We start from the raw sequence: 19,392 nt of genomic DNA on the forward strand, positions 1-19,392 counted from the left end.
TAGACCTTAATATATTTGAAGACGGCTATCATATTCCCTCTCAGTCTCCTCTTTTCCAGGCAAACATACCCAGCTTCTACAACCGTTCCTTAATCTGGAAACCCTGAGTTCCACCCATTTGTACCCTGCTTTTTCCGTCCCTTTCTTGTCGCATTCACACATCACAGTAAATCAGGGGTGGCCAACACGATGTCCTCAAGGTATACTCCAATTTCATTTTTTAAAAAAGATCTTTAAAAGACTGAGGAAGTAGAAAGGTTTCTGCCTGATGATAAAGAGATGTTAAGATGGGTCCCAGGAGGACCTTTCTGGGGGAAACAGTGTGATTTACATAGATCATGTAATTTCACCACAGCAGGCAGTGAGACCATTAGGGTAGCTTCTGTCAAAAGATGAACTGCAGCAGAACGGAAGCAGTGCTGCATGCAGTGAACAGAGGACAGAATGGAAAACGGTGCCTTCATACATCCCTAGGGGGGCCACTACTGAAAAGGCTCTTTCTCTCACATGCCAAACACACTTTCCCCACAAGCATGGGAAGACTTTAATTAGAAATAGAGAAGATGATGGTTTTAGAAATGGTTAGAGAGCAAGCACCATAAGATAGCAGAAGCACATGTGTTGGAGTAAGAATGGGGAGGCAAAAAGTTGGCTGGCAGGATAGTAAATAGAGACAGGTAAGGGGGGGTGGTGCCCATTTTCCCAAAGCAGCTTCTGAACCGGTCCTATAAACAAGTGTGGTATATCTCAAAATGGATCAGTTTAGGCTGATATCCTGTACACAATTATATGGAAGTCCCGCTGAGGTTAGTTTCAGATTAGCCATGCTGCTGGTTAATCTATTATTGTTGTTAATTAAATTTGTGTACTGCCCCCAGTGCTTTTTTCCTGGGGGGACGCAGGGGTAAGCATACCTCTAAATGTTTTGTGAATCTAAGTTTGGCCTCCTTGAGGGGCAGTATTTCAATATGAGTAGGAAAATAAGAGTACCCCTAAACATTTTTTAAAAGAAAAAAATCACTGACCACCCCTCATTCAAAGATCCCAGGGCAGCTCACAACAGAAAAATACACAATGAGAATACAAATCTACCAATACAATCTACCAATGAAAGAACTGAGCCTTCCCACATTAGTAGTTGAAACCAAGCTCTGAATAAGGAAGAACTCTCAGGATCCTAAAATCATAATGTGGATAGTAAGAAAACAGCATAAACGAAGAGTCTTGTGACACCTTGAAAGACTTAACACATTATATGCCACGAGCTTTTGTGCTCTTTAGCCCACTCTGTCCGGTGCTTGAATTGCCATGAAATCTTATGCCACAATAAATGCATGAGTCCTTAAGGTGTTGTTTTCACTGCAACAAACTTGAGTCAGCCCCTGCCCTCCAGAAAATGTGGAAAGTCAATGTCAGAAAGAAGCGCCTACTTCCTAGTGATGAAAACTGCAGCCTTAGAAACGAGAAGGTCCTTTCTTTTTGTCCTTACTTTGCCTCTAACCTGTGGCATGTGTGTGCCACTGACTTTCCCTACAGTTGGAGATACGTGGATTAGCCAAAAAGTGTAACTGGACGGTGCACCTGGTGGAGAAATGGTTCCGGCGGCGGCGAAATCTAGAAATCCCAACTCTGCAAAAGAAATTCCAGGAAGCTTGGTAAGAACAGGCAGCATGGCCATCTGTGTGTGTAGAAAATGAGCATGCCAGGGAGGAGAAGATGAGGCTAGGAGGACCTTTCTCTGTCTCTCTCCCCCCATCCCCATTATAGTTGCATGGAAGAGTATTCCATCAAGGGAGCCCACTCCTGCAAACTGAAGGCAGAATGCCCAATCACAGATTTGTTAGCTCTGTAAGGACAAAACATTAGATCCCTGAGTCTTCAGTAGGGGCTGTACCAATTAGGGGAAGGGGGTGGGTGGGTGGAAATTCAATTCAGTTCACATTTAAAGGCAAACATAACTAATCCACACTTTCCAAAAGAATCTGAGAACCAAAACACAGCCCTTTGCATTATTTTCAGAAATATATGAAATTGCCCTTGAATGTATGATATACATATACAAATATGTGAATGTACCCTTTTGGTACACATTGCTTGTCTGGAGAACGGCATTACAAAATTCAGAGAAGCGTGATGGATGAGGGTGTTTCATTTCGCTTATTGTTTTGAATTTGAATTGAACTGAATTGGATTTCTCCTCCATCCCTACATATGACTAAATCACTCAGTGTGGGAGAGCTAATATTTCATCATTCTGAATATTAGGAATAAAAATTATCCGGTTCTCTGTTCCTCCCATTCCCGCACCCAAAGCTTTCCTGTATTACATCACTGTATTTCCACAGTGCAGGATTAATGGCAATTTAAACCTCACCTTGTTTGCCTTCCACGGAATCTCAGCAGGTTCAAACTTGCAGATGATCCTGGGTACCATTTTGTTTTTAACTTTGCCTGCTTAGTTTTCTTCTCAGATCTCAGAATAGCTAAGCAAAACTGAGTTCTTGGTTTCAAAAGCCAAAGCTTAACTGCCAAAGACCCTTTGGAAGTAAGTCCCACTAAATAACATGAGGCCTACTTCCAGGTAAACAGCAGAGGTTATTCCATGTAGGGTTCATTCTGCTATTGTTCATGTCAACTGGCCAAGAGGGGGGTGGGTAGAGGTGTTGCTTAGCAACTAAGCCGAGCAGCATGATCTTCGCTGGTAGTGTATCTCTGATAGGCTGTTTACTTCTGAGGGAGTTTTCATCTGTATGGTCCTGGCTTCCAGTTCCTGAGGAACAAACACTCAAAGGAGAATTCTTCCCGAAGACTTTAAAGTGTAGATTGCAAATCGCTGGGTTAAGGCACTTCAGGCAGTTCACACAATTAATCCTGAATACACCTAAAGGTCAAAAGATGCTGTCACGCCCTTGCTAATCCTATAAAGAGGAAAGGAACCAACACAGCTTAATGTAGCAAGTGTTTCTGGAATATCTCACTATGCCCAGTGGGTGGAGCCCTCTATCCCTTTCGCCTTTGGTATCTCTTAGATCTAGATGCCTGGGGAGGTGTCTCTGCCTTCTGAGAGGCAGCCAGGCCCGGTGGAGCAAAGGCAGAGCTTCTCCCAGTGTCTGACAGCGTTGGGGTGGGTGGCGTGGCAGGCACTGTGGAAGTGTCAGAGACAGACTCTGACCTGTGAAGAAGCAGGCAGGACTCTCATTGCGGAGAGGGATGAGATGAGAGAGCAGGTTGAGGGACCCCTACCCCATCCCAGATCTTCACCGCCAGGCTTCCCCAATCCTGGCAGAGACACCCACATCATACTGGAGCTTTCCCCCAGGTCCTCAGCAAGCCCTCCATGCGCATCGTCCTGACTTGGCCAGCCCAGGACAGTATGTTTGGTTGAATGTCTTCCTGCTTTGTACAAGGCCTGAACTAAGAAAGTTGAGTTTGCTTTTTGAGTTGACTTTTTTCTCCCTTAAATGAGTTTGCCAACAATGCATAGAATCAGTCTTTTCATGTAGGTTTTGCTTTCCCTTCTTTGATGTTGGCTCAGTGGTCTCACGGGTGGCCATACATCTGCAGTCTACCAACAATATTCACCTACTCCTTCCTTCTTCCACTTCATTACAAATCTTCCACTTCCTTTCATTGGGCTGTGTGATTCTAGCTAGCGTTATATCTGCACCCCCAAAGGCACACTCCTCCATTGTCTCCCGAGATAGACGGATGCCATCACAAAAAAATATCTGCACTGGCATTTTTCACCAAACATTAAGGAATGATATTTGATGATTTTAAGTTGTCTTAGCTTCTCATTTTTCCAATCTTAACTTCAGTTCTCCATATTTCTGCAGCAATTTGTGTTTTTTTGTTTGTTTGTTTGTTTATTTGTTTGTTTAAAAAGCTCATTAAATTTAGCAGCATTTTAATGTGCCTTTCACCCACCAAACACATTCGTGTATGACGTTTTGTCTAATGTACACATTTTTGCAAGCCACTTGACCTGACACAATGCATTTTGTATGTTATTTTCCGCAATTATATGCATGTATATGCACAATTTCCCCTAAGATAAGTGTAAAATTCTGAAGCATGTCTGTGTTTCGGTTCTTGTGTTGTTTCAGAAAGTGCAAGTTTGTTAGATTTGCCTTTAAATGTGAACTGAATCAGTTCTCTCCCCCATCCCTGATGCCCATCAAAACTGCACTTTGCAATCATAATCAGAAGTAGGATTTTTGAACCAGTTTCAGCTAACTACAATACTAGCATTAATCAGAAACAATGTTAAAGCTAACCACAATTTACCGTATTTTTCCATGTATAAGACATGGGGTTTTTTACCCAAAAAAATGGTTTAAAATTGGGGCTCCTCTTATACACAGGTAGTGCTGAGCGGTGTTTTCTTAATTTGGAGTCCCCCAAAATAGGGAGCGTCTTATATACGGAAAAATACGGTAACTTTGAAAATGAAAGGAAGGAGTTAGGATGAAATGAGGGAGGTGGAAAGAAGGGATCTTTTTGATCTCCAAAATATGTACAGAAAATTGGGCAGCAATTTGTCTACTCCAGATGTGTGACTTCTGCGTTCTTAAATCCTTTTTCCCTTCTTTTTTTGCAGTTGGCGATTTATATTCTACGTGACATCATGTATTGCTGGAATTGTTTTTCTCTATGATGTAAGTTAAATGGGAGATAACAAGTGAACCTTTAATAAAATCTTCATCAAAACTAAGGCCTGATCCTGCTTTCTCTAAAGCAAGATTTACCATGTGCCCAGAATTTTGCAAAATAAGGGCTAGATTCCCAATTTCTCAGCAGTTGCTTGTCATTATAACCCCAAATCTAGTCTTATAAATGGGGATTTATGAAATTTTATTTGATTAAGAATAAGGGGAATTATCCTGCCCTCCTCTTAGTCCAATACAGATATATGCTTGTTGTGGTATAGGGGTTTCTCCCCCGCCCCCCAACGCTGGAACTTTGCAGAACATCTGTAAGTGGGTTCTCCCGCTAATAGTAAAAAGAACCCTGTAAGGTAGGCTGGAATTACCATCCTCATATTGCAAATGGCGGTGAGTGGCAGGTGAGTGAGAGTGGCTTGCCTCAGGCCACTTAGTGAGTTTGTGGCAGAGGTGAGATTTGAACCAGCTCAGTTGCTCAGCCAGTGTGCTGCGCTCACTCTGTAACATGGAAAATAAGGGTAATTATCTGCCTGATTCTGTTTTGTTTTGTTTTCCCCTAGAAACCCTGGCTTTATGATCTTTGGCAGGTTTGGGTCAACTATCCATACCACGTGAGTGCTGTTTCTGCTGCTTCTCTTAGAGTTCTAATTGCCCCCTCTTTCTGAAAAGTTGTCCCACAGCGCTTTAATGGGGTCAGAGTAACCTTTCTGCAAACCCCATGTTGAGTTTTGCATGCCCACTAGTCAAAAAGAGAAGAGTGCATAAGAACATAGGAAGCTGCCCTTTCCCAGGCCAGATTATTGGTTGATCTAGCTCAGTACACTGACTGGCTCTTTAGGATTTCAGATAGGGATCTCTCCCAACCCTATGTGGAGGTGCTGGGGATTGAACTGCATGCAAAGTCCTTGCCTCATCCCCCAAAGAAGGGAAAATCTATCCCAGGGTCATAACTGCTCCCCTTCTTTTTGGCATCCTTCTGTTATTCCTTGGCCACAGTGCTAACACCAAACCAGTGTTTTCTCCCCTCCCCCAGACTGTCTGACTCAAGAAGTAATGGACCTTCTTTCTCTTTCCAGTCTTTGCTGGCGTCCCAGTATTGGTACTACATCCTCCAGATGAGTTTCTATAGTTCGCTGTTGCTTACTCTTGGATTTGACACCAAAAGGAAGGCAAGTCGTGATAACGGTTCACAATTTACTGTCCACAAATGTTGTATGATTTTCTGCATTTTTTATTGGAGAAGAAAAACGTTGCACTGCAGTGTTCCATAAGTGCTATACAGCCGTACCTCGGAAGTTGAACAGAATCCATTACGGAAGTCCTTTCGACTTCCAGAACGTTCGGAAACCAAAGCGCGGCTTCTGATTGGCTGCAGGAAGCTCCTGCAGCCAATCAGAAGCCACGGAAGCCCCACTGGGTGTTCGGCTTCCAAAAATAGTTCACAAACCAGTACACTCACTTCTGGGTTTGTGGCGTTCGGGAGCCAAAATGTTTGAGAACTAAGCTGTTCAAAAACCAAGGTACGACTGTACTTAGTTTAGTGCCGGGAGAGAACTGGATGCTGAGAGTGCAAGGGCTCATGATAGCAACTCAGAGAAGCCAGGGCACTATAGGGTGAAATGCACACGTCAAAGGCATTTTGAGAGACATGCTGGGTATCAGTGTTGATATGTTAATGCTAGGAGACTCCAAGCCAAGATGGCCCCGAGGAACAATTAATGGACACAAATGAAACTATAGGAAGGAAAGGGAAGGGCATACTGAAGGTTATGTTGTTCTCTGCATCAGAGAGGACCTAGAGTTCAACAAGTAAGAAACTCTCAAAGGGGCAGGTTTTTCCCACATAATCACTGTGGGTGGTAATGCTATTTATTATTAATAATAAGTTTAATTCAGCCCTTCCTCCTACAGAATACTTTCAGGGACTTCTTCCTACAGAGGCAAATACACCCATAAGAATTCATATTAAAAAAAAGTTTCTAAAAACAGTTTCAGCTAAAAACATTGTAAAAACATTCTGCTACCAGGTCCCAAGAGTAATTTAATACTTCAGATGTTCCCTCGTGAAAGAAGGCAACTTCTTTCAGAACATAAAATTCCCTTCAAATATAGCAGCTTCGGTGGAGGTGTGAACAGGACTGACTTTCAGATAGCCTTGCTCCAATACTGTCACTTGCAAGCATTGGCGTTGGCTTGTGCCACAGGTAAGCTATGCCCCACCACAATCATCTTGCTGAATACACTCAGAAAAAGAGACAGAAGGCATCCAACACTGTGTTGGGGTTTGGTGATTGATGGAGAAGTAGTAGCCATTAACAGAGTCTCATCAAGCAAAAGCTAATCAGGACGCTGGACAGCTCCCAGTGGGTCTTCCTGGATGAGCTTTGGAAAATGTTGTCTCAGCACAACATTAGCTCAAGAAATGTTGCACAACATTGCCCCCCCCCCCAAATCACATATATCAGGATGAAAGGTATTTAGAAATGAATAATTGTGATAAACTGCATGATTTTGTGATAAAATATGTATTTAAATGTCATTCTTTTTAAAGATGTACAGAATAATGTGGATGGGATGGAACGACCTTGTGACATTGATACATACTGTGAATAGACTGATTGGTCCTTACCTATCGCCCATGTGTAAATTTTTGCACAGTTCTGCCTTTATGAAAGATGCATCAACTTCCACCTTCAATATGCATCTGGTGGCTGAAAGTTGAATAATTTATCCTATGCTCCTGCACTATACAATATGCTCTCTGCTTGAACCAAGCATCTGCACAAGCTACAGAATGGGGATAGTGGCAGTGATGCGCTTCAAAGCAATATGGTCCATCTTCAATATGGTACTAATGGTCCCTATATTGATGTGGCTTTGCTACACCTGCAAAATGTAAAGGAGCCAGAGTTTCTGGAAGGAGCACAGAATCAGGCAGCCTCCTTTTTATTTATACAACCAAAGCACTTACCCAACGCATTGGCTTCTGTGCATCTACCCAGCCCTGTTTTCTTGAGTTCAGATTCCGTGTTTAGGCTGGGGACAGTCAAGATGCTCTCAGTTGGCTCCCTTCCTGAATGTCCCCTTTTTGCCACCGCCACTGTTGCTTCTTCTGACTCACTGGCCTTCCCCTCTGGGCTCAATCTGTAGCATCCCCCAGAGCTGATAGATAAACCATGCAGATGCTACTACTCTTTGTCACCTCTTGCTCAGACAAGGAAGACAAGTGAATAGGAGGCAGCAGCAAGGGATTGGCAGGGCACCCCTGGTGGATCATGGGTTTCAGGAGGTGCACATCAGTGCTGACTCCTGACACTGACAATGATGTCAGGTGTAACAAACACATTTCTGTTAAATTTGTTTGAAGAAGAGGGTTTGAGTCATTATTTATTCTTTTCTCCAACAGGACTTTAAAGCCCATGTGATTCACCATTTTGCTGCCCTTGCCTTGATGTTCGGCTCCTGGTGTAGCAATCACGTCCGCATAGGAACGATGGTCATGCTCATCCATGACTCTGCGGATTTCTGGCTGGAGGTAAAAGCTGTTTGGTTTCCAGTGCCTTCTATTTATAAGATCATACTGGGTTTGTGTTCTTTGTTTTGCTCATTCAGACATTTGGTTTGACAAGCAAAGATAGTCAATTTTGGCCTATGTCATTGTCAACCAGTTCTACGTGAAGGGCAGCTGATGTCCCATTGGGAAATGAAAGTGCTTTCCTTTCAAAATTATTTTGCACTTTCAAAGGTCTATATAACAAGCATTTGAGAACTTCTCCCTCAATCTATTTTGGTTGGCTGAGTCAAAAGTGGTAGATGGATCAATGGAGGTAGCAAAGAGGTTGCATTTGTTTTGATTCGTATATTTGCAAATGATGTGAGACTGTGTGAAGCATTGGTCAGTAGTGCAATAGCCAGCTCTAAGTCTACACCCCCCTTGTTCCTCGTGTAAGATGTTCTTTTTGTGGAGCCTAGCAGGTGTCTTGGCTAGGTTTCTAGCATAAAGTTTGGAGGGAACATCCAGAAAACTAATAGGGCGATAATTTGGGGGGGGGGAGAGTTTTATCCCCTTTCTTGTGAAGGGACTTCAGGATGGATCTGGAAGCATATTCCTCCCCCCAACTATGTTCCTGTTCCTTCAGAGGGAGTGCAACCCTGTCCAGAACTGGTGAACTACCCAACTCCCAGACCCAAGAACCACTCATTCACAGTGCCTCCATCTCACCAGGATTCAGTTTCAGCTTGTTGGCCCTCATCCATCCAGGCACTGTTTTAAAAGAGTCAGAGCTTCTCCTGAGTCATATGTAGCAGAGAGTTAGAGCTGGGTGTCATACTGATGATACCATGCCCCATATCTCCTAATGACCGCTTCCAGCAGCTTCATATTGTTATTGAACAGCATTGGAGAGGAGCACTGCAGGGAAGATGCTGGCATAGGAAGAATTACACCATTGGTCCCTCCCTATCTGCACTGGGCCAGAAGTATGGAGCGCCGGAGGTGTCAGTATGAGTGGGGTGGGACGGAAGTGCAGTGAGATATGCTTTGATAGCTCTCGCAGGGAGGCTTAGAAAGGACTGGGAGTGGCAGACTGCAGATTAGATGAAAGCCTATGGAAGTAGGAAGCAAGTTGCTATTGATTTATCAGGCTCGATATTGTCAGCACTGACCAGCAACTGCTCTTCAGGCTTCCAGACAGGGAACATTCCCAACTCTACCTGGACGTCCCCAAGATTGAACCAGGGATCCTCTTCATACAAGACAGAGAACCATACCAAGAAGGGCCAGCTCATGGCTGTTCTAGCGCAATGTGCAACCGTTTGATAATCCTGGAGATTTGAAAGAGGGGAATCTCTTAAATTTATGGATGTTGCCTAATGGATTTGTTTGCATTCCAGGCAGCAAAGATGTTCAACTACGCTCGCTGGGAGAAAGCTTGCAGTTTCTTCTTCGTTGTCTTCTCCATCGCATTCTTCATCACGCGAATGATTTTATTCCCCTTTTGGTGAGTTGCTTCATATGGACTAGCAACGTGAACACATGTTCAGGGTAAAACAAAGGGTTGTATCCAATGTAGCACTACATAATGGGCCTATCCAGAGGGGAATTTTCACTTTCTCAATAGAACTCCCCTGCCTCTCCTGAAAAGTGTTCTACACTTCCCTCAACCATCTGGAGGAGATTTGGGGAGGGTGGGGAGAGGAGAGGAGAGGAGCAGAGCCTAAAGTTCAATTGCGCAAGTGGAGATCCTTACACTGATGGGATGCATTAGTTGGACACCAATATTACAAAATTCAACTTTTGTTATAGTACTGATTGTGCCCTCTATTGGCTGTGTTCAAGGGTGAGTGGCATTTGTTATTCAAGAAGGAACACCTAGTCCTGCATCAGCCTGCCTAGGTCCTTAGATCAGGGATGGAGATCAATGGATGAAAGGCGGGTTAAAAATGCCCTGAATGAATGAATGAATGAATGAATGATACTGCCTGAATGGCACCATCCATAAAGAGAGGAAGAGACCTCCTTGCAGGTGTAGAGGGGTTCACAGAAATATACAGAAGTGGAAAAACAAGCAAACAGGAGCAATTTGAATTGAAAAACTGAATGAATATGGCAAGTTCTGTAGAGTTTATTTTAAATTTCTTTTTTTACTTTCCTTTTTTTCTGATCCTTTTATATTTCTGAAATAATGAGGCTTGGGGGCTTCCTTTTGAAGAAGGAAGGCACAGAGCACCAATGTGCCTTTGCTTCTACACATGGTCCATGATCTTTGTGTTGCCGTTTGGTATGAGAGGAGCATGATGAGCTTTAGGATAGAAAACCTTTCCTGGCTGCCTTTGATTTGGGCTCTCATCTGTGTTTGTGCTCTGTCAGCATTCAAGTGAGTCTGTTCTTAATTTTAGCATTGCCTTTTTTTTTTTAATAGACTTTTTGTTTTGTTCTGCATTTTACTTTTAACTACTGTACACTGCCTTGATGCCCTAAGGGCAGCATAAAAGTCAACCACAATTACAGTGATCCATGATGTTCTTTGGAAAGTGGCTTGTCTCTCTTCTCTGTGCATTTGGACACCTCTTGCAATATTGCAACCAAATTTTGCATGATGGTTCCTGAGATCAAGGAGTAGGATTTCATCTGTATTTGGATAAAGTTGGACAGCATTTCAAATGAAGGCGACAGGCTGAACAGATGGTTCCTCAATCCTTCCCCCTGCAAATATTTATATTTTTATTGACTTTTCAATAATATACATTAAAGGAGCACAATAATATCCATACAAAGGGGGGGAAATGTCAATACCCCCCCTCTTGCCAGAAGTCAGGTAAGTATTATCCATATTCTATAGTATGTCCTTTACCCATGTTTGGTTACTATCTAGTTTTGTATCCCTTCAACACGGTTTTTTATCATAGTTTCTATCACTCAACAGAGATAGGGCACACACCAACATAGTCTTGACAAAGGAAAAGCAACCAGGAAGTCAAGATCAGTACTGATGCAGCCAACATAATGTTCTCCAGTCCACATGTAATCAATGGCCACCAATTGGCCTAGAAAACACCCGATTTCTCTCTTTTCCTTTCAATACTGCTGCACCATGAGTTGTTTCCTCTGCAAGTGCTAGTCTTCAGACATTTTTGAACCATAGTTGAACCTCATTCCTGTGATGAAGGGCCAGGTTTTCAACCATGCTTGGACATGATTTGGTGCCATCTTGAATCAAGATGGTAAATTGACCCTTTCAAGGCTGCACAGATTTCAACTGCTGGTATCAAAATGGCACTGATCTCTTTGTCTTGTGGAATTCCCAAGCAAAGCAGGGCATGGGGATGTTAGTAAAGGCATACACTGCTTAAAATCCACCAGGGTCCCATGCACACTTTGTCACAATACTTTTTCTATTTCAGGATTCTACGATCCTCAATGATCTACCCTCTATATTATACACAGACATTCGCCCTAGCATATATCGTCTACAATGTACCTTTATTGATCCTGCAAGGTCTGCATCTGTACTGGGGCTACTTAGTTTTCAGAATTCTGAAGAAATTCATCTTTATAAAGGTAAGACTTAAGCTTCAGCCAAAGCATCCGGGTAAGTGTATGATTTGGGCAGAAGTCCATTTGATAATGATAGACTAGGAAACTCCCAGTTCTCTTAACTCTTCGCTTTTTGAGAACTATCATTTACATCAAGGGTAGGAAAACTTAGGTCTGGGATCCAGAAAGCACCCCTCCATTACCAGGGGTACCAACTTGAATAAAATATCGGGGGGGGGGGGGGGGGCAGGTAAGTCCCACCCCTCATAACTGATCACATGACAGGGCTCTCCCAAACCATCTGAATGGCAATGCCCAGCCCCCTCAAATATTTTATTGGGGGGGTCGAAAGGACCTTGGCTTCTAGGTGTTGGCTCCTATGTCCATGTCTCTCTGTATGGCCCCTGTATGTTTGTGTTTGTAGTTTTACACAATATTTTAGAAATGGAGCATCAAAACAGCAGTTGTCTGTACAGTGGTGGTCATAATACTGCCCTTCCTTTGCCATCTGGGATGACTTCAACAGGCTCTCCCTCCCATCTGTTTTCCAAAGGGTTTGCAAAGTTGGCTGTGAAGGCGGCTTGTGTCCCCAAAGCTGTTAAGCAGATTTCAGAAGCAACTTGCTTGGCAGGCCGTGTCACGAGATCATCTGTTTATAGAAGTTGGCACTATGCTAGATATTTAAGTGCATATCTCTCTGCAGCCATCCCCACTCCTGCAACTACATATTTCTGGTTCAGGGGAATGCCAATTAGATGTGGGCCTCGATTTAGCAAGATTTTGTCTCTGTGTCTAGTTACTTTTGGGTGGTATTCATTCAGGAAGCAAATTTTATTTTTTATCAACAGCAGGAATTAAGACAATTCCGATTTGTAACCTCAGGGACAGTACCACTGGCTGTAGGAAATGTGTGATCATTGCCAAAGTTTTCCATCTCCTCCTCTTCCTTGTTTCATTGATTCATGCAAAATGAACAAGGTGATCCCTATTTCACTTCATTGGCTGTTGCTTCTGAAGGTAGGGAAACTGGTAGCGTGATGAAATCGCAGCATGTATTTCATATCACTACACAAAAACCTTAAGAGGAGCGCCTGTAGCTCAGTGGCAGAGCCCAAAAGCATCCTGGTTCAATTCCCCAGCATCCCCCAGGACTTGGAAAGACTCTTGGCTGAAACTCTAGAAAGCTGCTGCCAGTCTGTGCAGGTCTAGCTCAGGATAACACAGCTTCCCATGTTCTCAGGGGAGAGGCCATAGATCAATATTGCCGCAGATAGTTTGCAAGAAAAAGATACCACATTCAGTCCGTGGCATCTTTCCCATACGAAACTCTGGAGAGGGCTGAAATCAAATCGAGTTTGTAATCTAGGCAAATACAAAGCTAGGACATGGACTCATTATGACAGCACCCCATGTTCCAGCTGTCTGGCACGCTCTTTTCAGCAGCAAGTAGATGCATATCCTCCTTCATCTCTAGTTATTTACATGTAGAAACATCAGTTCTACAAGCAACATTTTATGGCTGCGGTTCTTAACTATTTTGGGAGTCGTTGACCTCTTTGAGAATCTGATGAAAGCTATGGGCCCCTTTCCCCAGTAAAATGCAAATAAAGGCATAGCACTAAGTTTATTGCATTGGGGAAATTTTTGTGTGTGTGTGTTGTTCATGGATGCCCTGATGGTCCATGGACCACAGGTTAAGAATGCCTGCTTTGTGGCTTCAAAATAACTATACCTTAATGACTGTCTGAGCCCTTATATCCCAGCCCAATCACCGAGATTATCCATTCCAGATGTATTAACACATGTTACAGAGGCCCGATTGGCCTACACTGGATGTTGGTCATTTTGTGTTGCAAGTCCCATGCCTATGAGATACTCTTCCAGCATATATTTGGCAGAGGCATTCTCACTTTTGACTTTCAGACACCTCTTGGAAACCTTTGTTATGCAGACAGCCCTGTTCGGTTTTTAGTTTATCTGTATTTGTGTCTGTGTGTGTTTTGTCCTGAACCCCTGGCCTACCTGGCAGCAAGTCAGCATGGCAAGTTCAAAGTTCAAAGACCAGGGGCTAATTCACACAAGAAAACTCCAAAGGTCAGGAAACACAGTCCAGGATTAATCCAAGTAGCCAAGTCTGAAGTCCAGGAGACAGTCCAGAGTCAAACCCGAAGCACAGTCCCATAGAGAGCATCCAAGTCGAGGTCCTTCAACATGGGCAGCTGAGCAGACACAACCCCTCAGCTCTTGTTTCCCTTTTGTTCTTTGCATGCTGATTGCAACATCTGGGCTTGGTGAGGCATGTGACACTCACCTGTTCTGAGCCTACTGAGGAATCACACACCTCTTCCCAGAGCTAGCAAGCCCCACCTGGCTAGCTAGTGAGCTGGGCTGTGGGCTCTTGCCTGTCTCAGTTTTCCTCCTGCTTCTCCCTACTCCTCAGAGAGGAGAAAGGGGCCCCTTTGGCTCTGGTGATGGGTCCCAATGCTCTGGTTCCTGCACATTGATCCCCAGCTCCTCGCCATCCTCTGTCACCCTGTGAGTACTTCCTTCCCCACCCCCTTGCCAGGATCCCATTTCTCCTCCTCCCTTCTTCTTCTTCTTCTTCTTCTTCTTCTTCTTCTTCTTCTTCTTCTTCTTCTTCTCATCCTGCCAGTTCATGTCATGTTTTAACTTTGTACACCACCCTAATATTTTGTGATATAGAATGTCATTTGTGGTATAGAAATACTTTTATACAGAAATGTACTATGCACCTGCGAAGGGCCCGGTCACCAATTGGATTTCCTGAATTTGTCACCAGTTGGATTTCCTGAATTTGTGTTTTTGAAGAAAAGCTTTTGTTAGGTTAGGTTAGGTTAGGTTAGGTTAGGGAATAGTAACATAGAATCCACTCCCCACTCCCAACCCCGTTTTGTGTGGTTTGGGCTACCATCTTGATGTTCAAGGATTTCTGTTGCTAAGAAGCACATTTTGTTTCTTTAATACAACTCCCTCTTGTAGTTACAATGCCCTCTTGATTCAAGCTTCCAGCATCACTGAAACATGTCCAGAGCCATAATGTCTAAACATAGGATGGATATTTTAGGGACAAGCTTTAAAACATGTGGGGAATTGAGGATGTGGAATGATGTACTGGTGGAAAGTATCTTGCCAAAGGGAATCCGCTGAGATTAACTGCTTTCTTTCCAGAGCTGAATGAATGAGTATAAAGGATGGCTATGCATCTATACTACTGAGGCAAATTAAGGCAGGGCACTTTTAGAGCATGGCTATTAAAGGATACTGCTGTTGTCTGAGATGTGCAGAATGCCTGTAGGTTTTGAGTTTTTGACTTATACCCTATGCAAGCATTAGATTGCCAGGCTGTGTGTTGTGCCATACCCACAGCATCCAGTTAAATCACTCATATGCCAGCCGTGGCTTCCCAAAGAATTCTGAGAACCGTGTTTTGTTGAGGGATCTGATCTCATGAACCTACAATTAACAAACAGCTCCTAGGATTCTCCTGGACTTAAAATGGTATAAGAGTGCTTTAAATGGATGTTGTGTGGATGTGACTTCAGAATAGATGATCATGAGATAGCAAAAGCCTAGCTCCTCCTCCTTCCTTTGAGCAGAGCCAATCCAGTGGCTTGGGAAGGAGGGGTTCATACAGATGTAAGTGATCCCTCAAACAGCCCGGTCCCAAATGTTTTAGGGCTTCAGAGATCAAAAACAGCCCCTTAGATTATCCAGCATCCTAAGAAAGAACCAGTCACCTGGGTCTTGCCCATAAAAAGCAAGTCTAGAGTGAGGGCAGGCATCCCCAAACTCGGCCCTCCAGATGTTTTGGGACTACAACTCCCATCATCCCTAGCTAACAGGACCAGTGGCCAGGGGTGATGGGAATTGTAGTCCCAAAACAGCTGGAGGGCCAAGTTTGGGGATGCCTGGACTAGGGTGATGCCTGCTGTTTCCAGGAACATTAACATTTAACATTGTGAGACTTTTTGTGTGGGTGAGCTGAGAGTTTGTTTGGACCGTGGGCGAGACCCCAGAGGCTGAGAGGGAGGTTGCGTTAGAAGGAAAATGAACTGATATTGATTTATACATATTAGTGACAAAAGTCACAATTTTATATATAACTCTGCATTTTTTGTCTGTGTTGCTTCAGTTTTTTGTACACCGTTTAGAGGTGTTTTTATGTTTATGGAACCAAAAAATCAAATCACTCAGACCAAATTGGGACAAATGACGCCCAGGGCAAGTGGCGCATTTTTGTGTGTGTACCTCATCAATCACATTCTTCTTATGTTCTTAACTGACTTTAGAGAGGATGTGCAACCCTCTTTAAAACTGGTTGCAAATCTCTTTCCAGATCAGCTGCCTTTTGGACCAACAGTACCTCTATCTTCTTTGACTTAAGCATCAGGGCTTTCTTTTTTGCCCTTATCCAACCCAGAATTGCTTCCAGTCAGATACTCATTCTGGATTTCCTCTGCTTTCTTGGAACTTGTTAATGGGAAAGCAAAGGCAGAGCTCTAGAGAAAGCAGCTCGGATCTGGATGTGGAAGTCCCCCAAGATCAAAAGCCTTGAGGTCCTCAGCACTACCTCTGAGATCAACCCTACTAATCTGGGCAGAGAGACCATTAGAAATGGGATGGATAGTGCACCAACAGAATCCCAAACCTGCCTTAAACCTCTGATGCAGTGGTAGCCGATGTGGTGCCCTCCAGTTCTTGTGGGCTGAAACTCCAGCATGGCTATTGGTCAGGGATGATGGTAGTTGTAGTCTAGGATGTCTGAAAGGCACTATGTCGGCTACCCCTTCTCTAACACCCAGGACTGACATTTGAAACTGATGCACTGGGTGGGGCAGATTTAACGTGAACCTTGTGAAATGTTCCTTGGGATGTCTCCATATCTTGCACCCAATTTTGTTTGTTTTTTTGCTTGCTAGTATTGTCTTGCTTGCAAAGCCTTCAGGGTTCAGAAACTGCCATATTTTGAGCCAATCAGCAATCTCATTTTGAGTAAGAACCTTAGCTAGGTGTTGCTTCAGCATTTTTTGTTGGCTCCTCACCAAGGGTGTTTCCTACCACTGTAATTTTGATCTGGATGATTACAGTGTTGCTAACAGCTTGTGAGAAGCTTTGATGCGAAGGGATAATGGAAAATCCCAGCGCAGCCAAACTGATTGTATGCTAATGCTTTTCTTAGTATTGGCCATCAAATCTGCCTGTAGTTGTTTCTGCCCCAACCACAGATCTTTCACCACCACCACTTCTTTGGCTCAAGATTTTCCTCCCTACTTTTTTCTCTCAGTGTCATATCCGAGATGTTTCCGCAGATGTTTCCACACTGGTTCCATTCAGTTTATTGTAATAGCTGTCAACTAAAAAAATGTAGCAGGGGGCCTGGGAATCCTGCAAAATATCCAGCAATCGCTTGTGGAGAAGTCTTGGTGCCAGCACCAAGGAGAACCTTTCACCCTCCAGATGTTTTTGGACTACAGCTCCCATCATCCCTGACAATTGGCCATGCTGTCTTGGCTGATGGGAATTGGAGTTCAACAACATTTGAAGGAACAAAAGTTCCCTACCATTGGCTTAAGGTGAAGTCTTGCCCACCTTTGGTCCTCAAACACACACACACACACACACACACACACACACACACCTGAAGGTGCCAAGGATTAAACCGGAATCTTTATGCATGCAAAGCATGAACTATGAGCTGTCTCTAATGAGCTCTTTAAGAAAGTAGGGTGAGATTGTCTTGTTTTTCATGTTCTCCTTTTGAAAACAGGTTTTCAGGTTTACCTCTATGATCATGCCATTTGGGGGCGGATGGATGTGGGCTAATGGAAGCTAAAGACTCTTGATGATTTTATCTCAGTCTTTGCATAAGTATCAAGTAATGCGGAGAGCATTGTTGAGCCTGGGCCACACCTCTGCCTTAAAAACCTCAGGTTGGGATAGCTGTGTCAGTAGAGCGTGAGACTCTTAATCCCAGGGTCTTGGGTTGGAGCTCCACATTGGGCAACATATTCCTGCACTGCAGGGGTTGGACCAGATGGCCCTTGTGGTTCCTTCCAGCTCTACAACTCTATGAATCTAGGCTGCCATAGCCAATATCTGCCTCTCTTTCTACCATAAACATTCTCCACTGGTTAAAGGCAGACGCTTTTGTAGAAAACCCCAGAGACGTGGTAAAGTATGCTACCGTATTAAAACATTGTCTTCTCCTTCAAGTTCACTCTTGAGTCCCGTTCCCCCCAGTTGTGACAGAAGAGTCCTTGCTGCTACAGTTGCGGTACGTCGCACCATCTTGCTTTCCGGTGTGTGAAGCAGCAGGTCAGGAGCTGATCCAATGCGACAACAAATGAAAGCAGAGCAAACTCAGCATCTTCGGAGCTGCTGTTCACATGTTGGTCACCAGTCATTTTATAGTCAGTTATCCTTTCCAGGTGCTTCCTATCTCACATATCCCAGCCTGGGCTAAAATTGGCGATGACAAGGTAAGCACCAGCTCTGGCATCTGCATGCTCACCCTGGATGCATGCTCCGCCCTGGTGTCCCGGGGCACCTAACAGAATCTCCAAGCCAATGGTAATCATTTGCAAAACGGCACATCAAATTGAACTACTGATTCATCTCCTCTGTGATGCAGCTTGTTCTGTAAATCATGTCTGTGGTGCTGATTCTCTTGAGTTCTGTATAAATCATATTTACCCACAATCGTCTTTTCCTCTTAACCTCTTGTCCCATTGAGATTCACTGGCCTCTCTGAAGGCTCACCTTTTCCTTTTGTTCATTAGTAGACTAACCGTCTTCCAGTAGGGAGTTAGATTGCCCCAGAAGTGGGAGAGATTTCCTGCTCTGGGACATATGTACTGAAGGATTTGGCTTCTGTTCTCCCTTTCGTCTTTACTGATTTGGGACACCGTTGTTTCATGGTTGATCAAAGAAATTACTCAGATCACTTTTGCCATTTAGGACCTTGTTTGGTGAACCAGCTTCTTTTGGCTTAAGTTTCTGTTTTTTTTAGTAGGTCATTTTTCCATTAGAGGTCTCTACAATTAGACAATTCTGTCTCCAAAAGTGGCAAGTTCTGTTCAGTATCGAAGAAAGTAATGCACGTTTCCATTTCCTGTTGCTCACATTTCCATGAAGTTAACTGGGAGAGTGTGGGTGGCTATTGTGGTTGTCTTTACCAAGAGCTGTTGAATTTTAGCACTAATTAAAAATCTGATTATACTGCCAGGGATCAGCACATCCTGTGTCATGGAGTTGCAAATCCTGAGTCTCCTTTTAATCTTACACCACTTCATTTTAACTGCACCGAGAGTGGCAACACCTTTGCTATTCACTTTCCCCAAAACAATTCATTAATTCCCATGTGTTCTGTATCCCTGGAAGCATCTCTATAGTCTTTCCAACCTCCTGCCACTCAGAATCTCAGATCAGACTAAGAGTGCAGGATCAGACTAAGGGTGCATTTCCTCAACACCCTGTTTCCAGAAGCAGGCAGCCAGATGCAGCTAGTGTTCCCTGGACCACAATTTAGGAACCTCTGCTCTAATCTCATGATGAGGAACCTATTGCTCTCCAGATGTTGTTGGGTTCCAACCTTCCATCATCCCGAGCCAGCATGGGATGATTCTAGGGGCGATGGGAGTTGGGAATCCAAAAACATCTGGAGGGCCACAG

The 19,392-nt window shown here is 43.8% G+C and overlaps 1 protein-coding gene across 2 annotated transcripts in view; it reads left to right on the plus strand.

Moving 5' to 3' along the window:
• Positions 1-19,392, plus strand: part of LOC310663709 (protein Lines homolog 1-like) — an 83,317-nt gene that overhangs the window by 53,968 nt on the left and 9,957 nt on the right. For both annotated transcript variants that reach the window (XM_083411954.1, XM_083411955.1), the window contains 7 exons: positions 1,537-1,655; positions 4,601-4,658; positions 5,225-5,275; positions 5,741-5,833; positions 8,071-8,199; positions 9,558-9,664; positions 11,568-11,724. In XM_083411954.1, the coding sequence (XP_083268080.1) occupies positions 1,537-1,655; positions 4,601-4,658; positions 5,225-5,275; positions 5,741-5,833; positions 8,071-8,199; positions 9,558-9,664; positions 11,568-11,724 (714 nt within the window). The remainder of the gene's footprint in view (positions 1-1,536; positions 1,656-4,600; positions 4,659-5,224; positions 5,276-5,740; positions 5,834-8,070; positions 8,200-9,557; positions 9,665-11,567; positions 11,725-19,392) is intronic.

Source organism: Podarcis tiliguerta, assembly GCF_965153285.1.
Source record: "Podarcis tiliguerta genome assembly, chromosome: 14".
Lineage (NCBI taxonomy): Eukaryota > Metazoa > Chordata > Lepidosauria > Squamata > Lacertidae > Podarcis > Podarcis tiliguerta.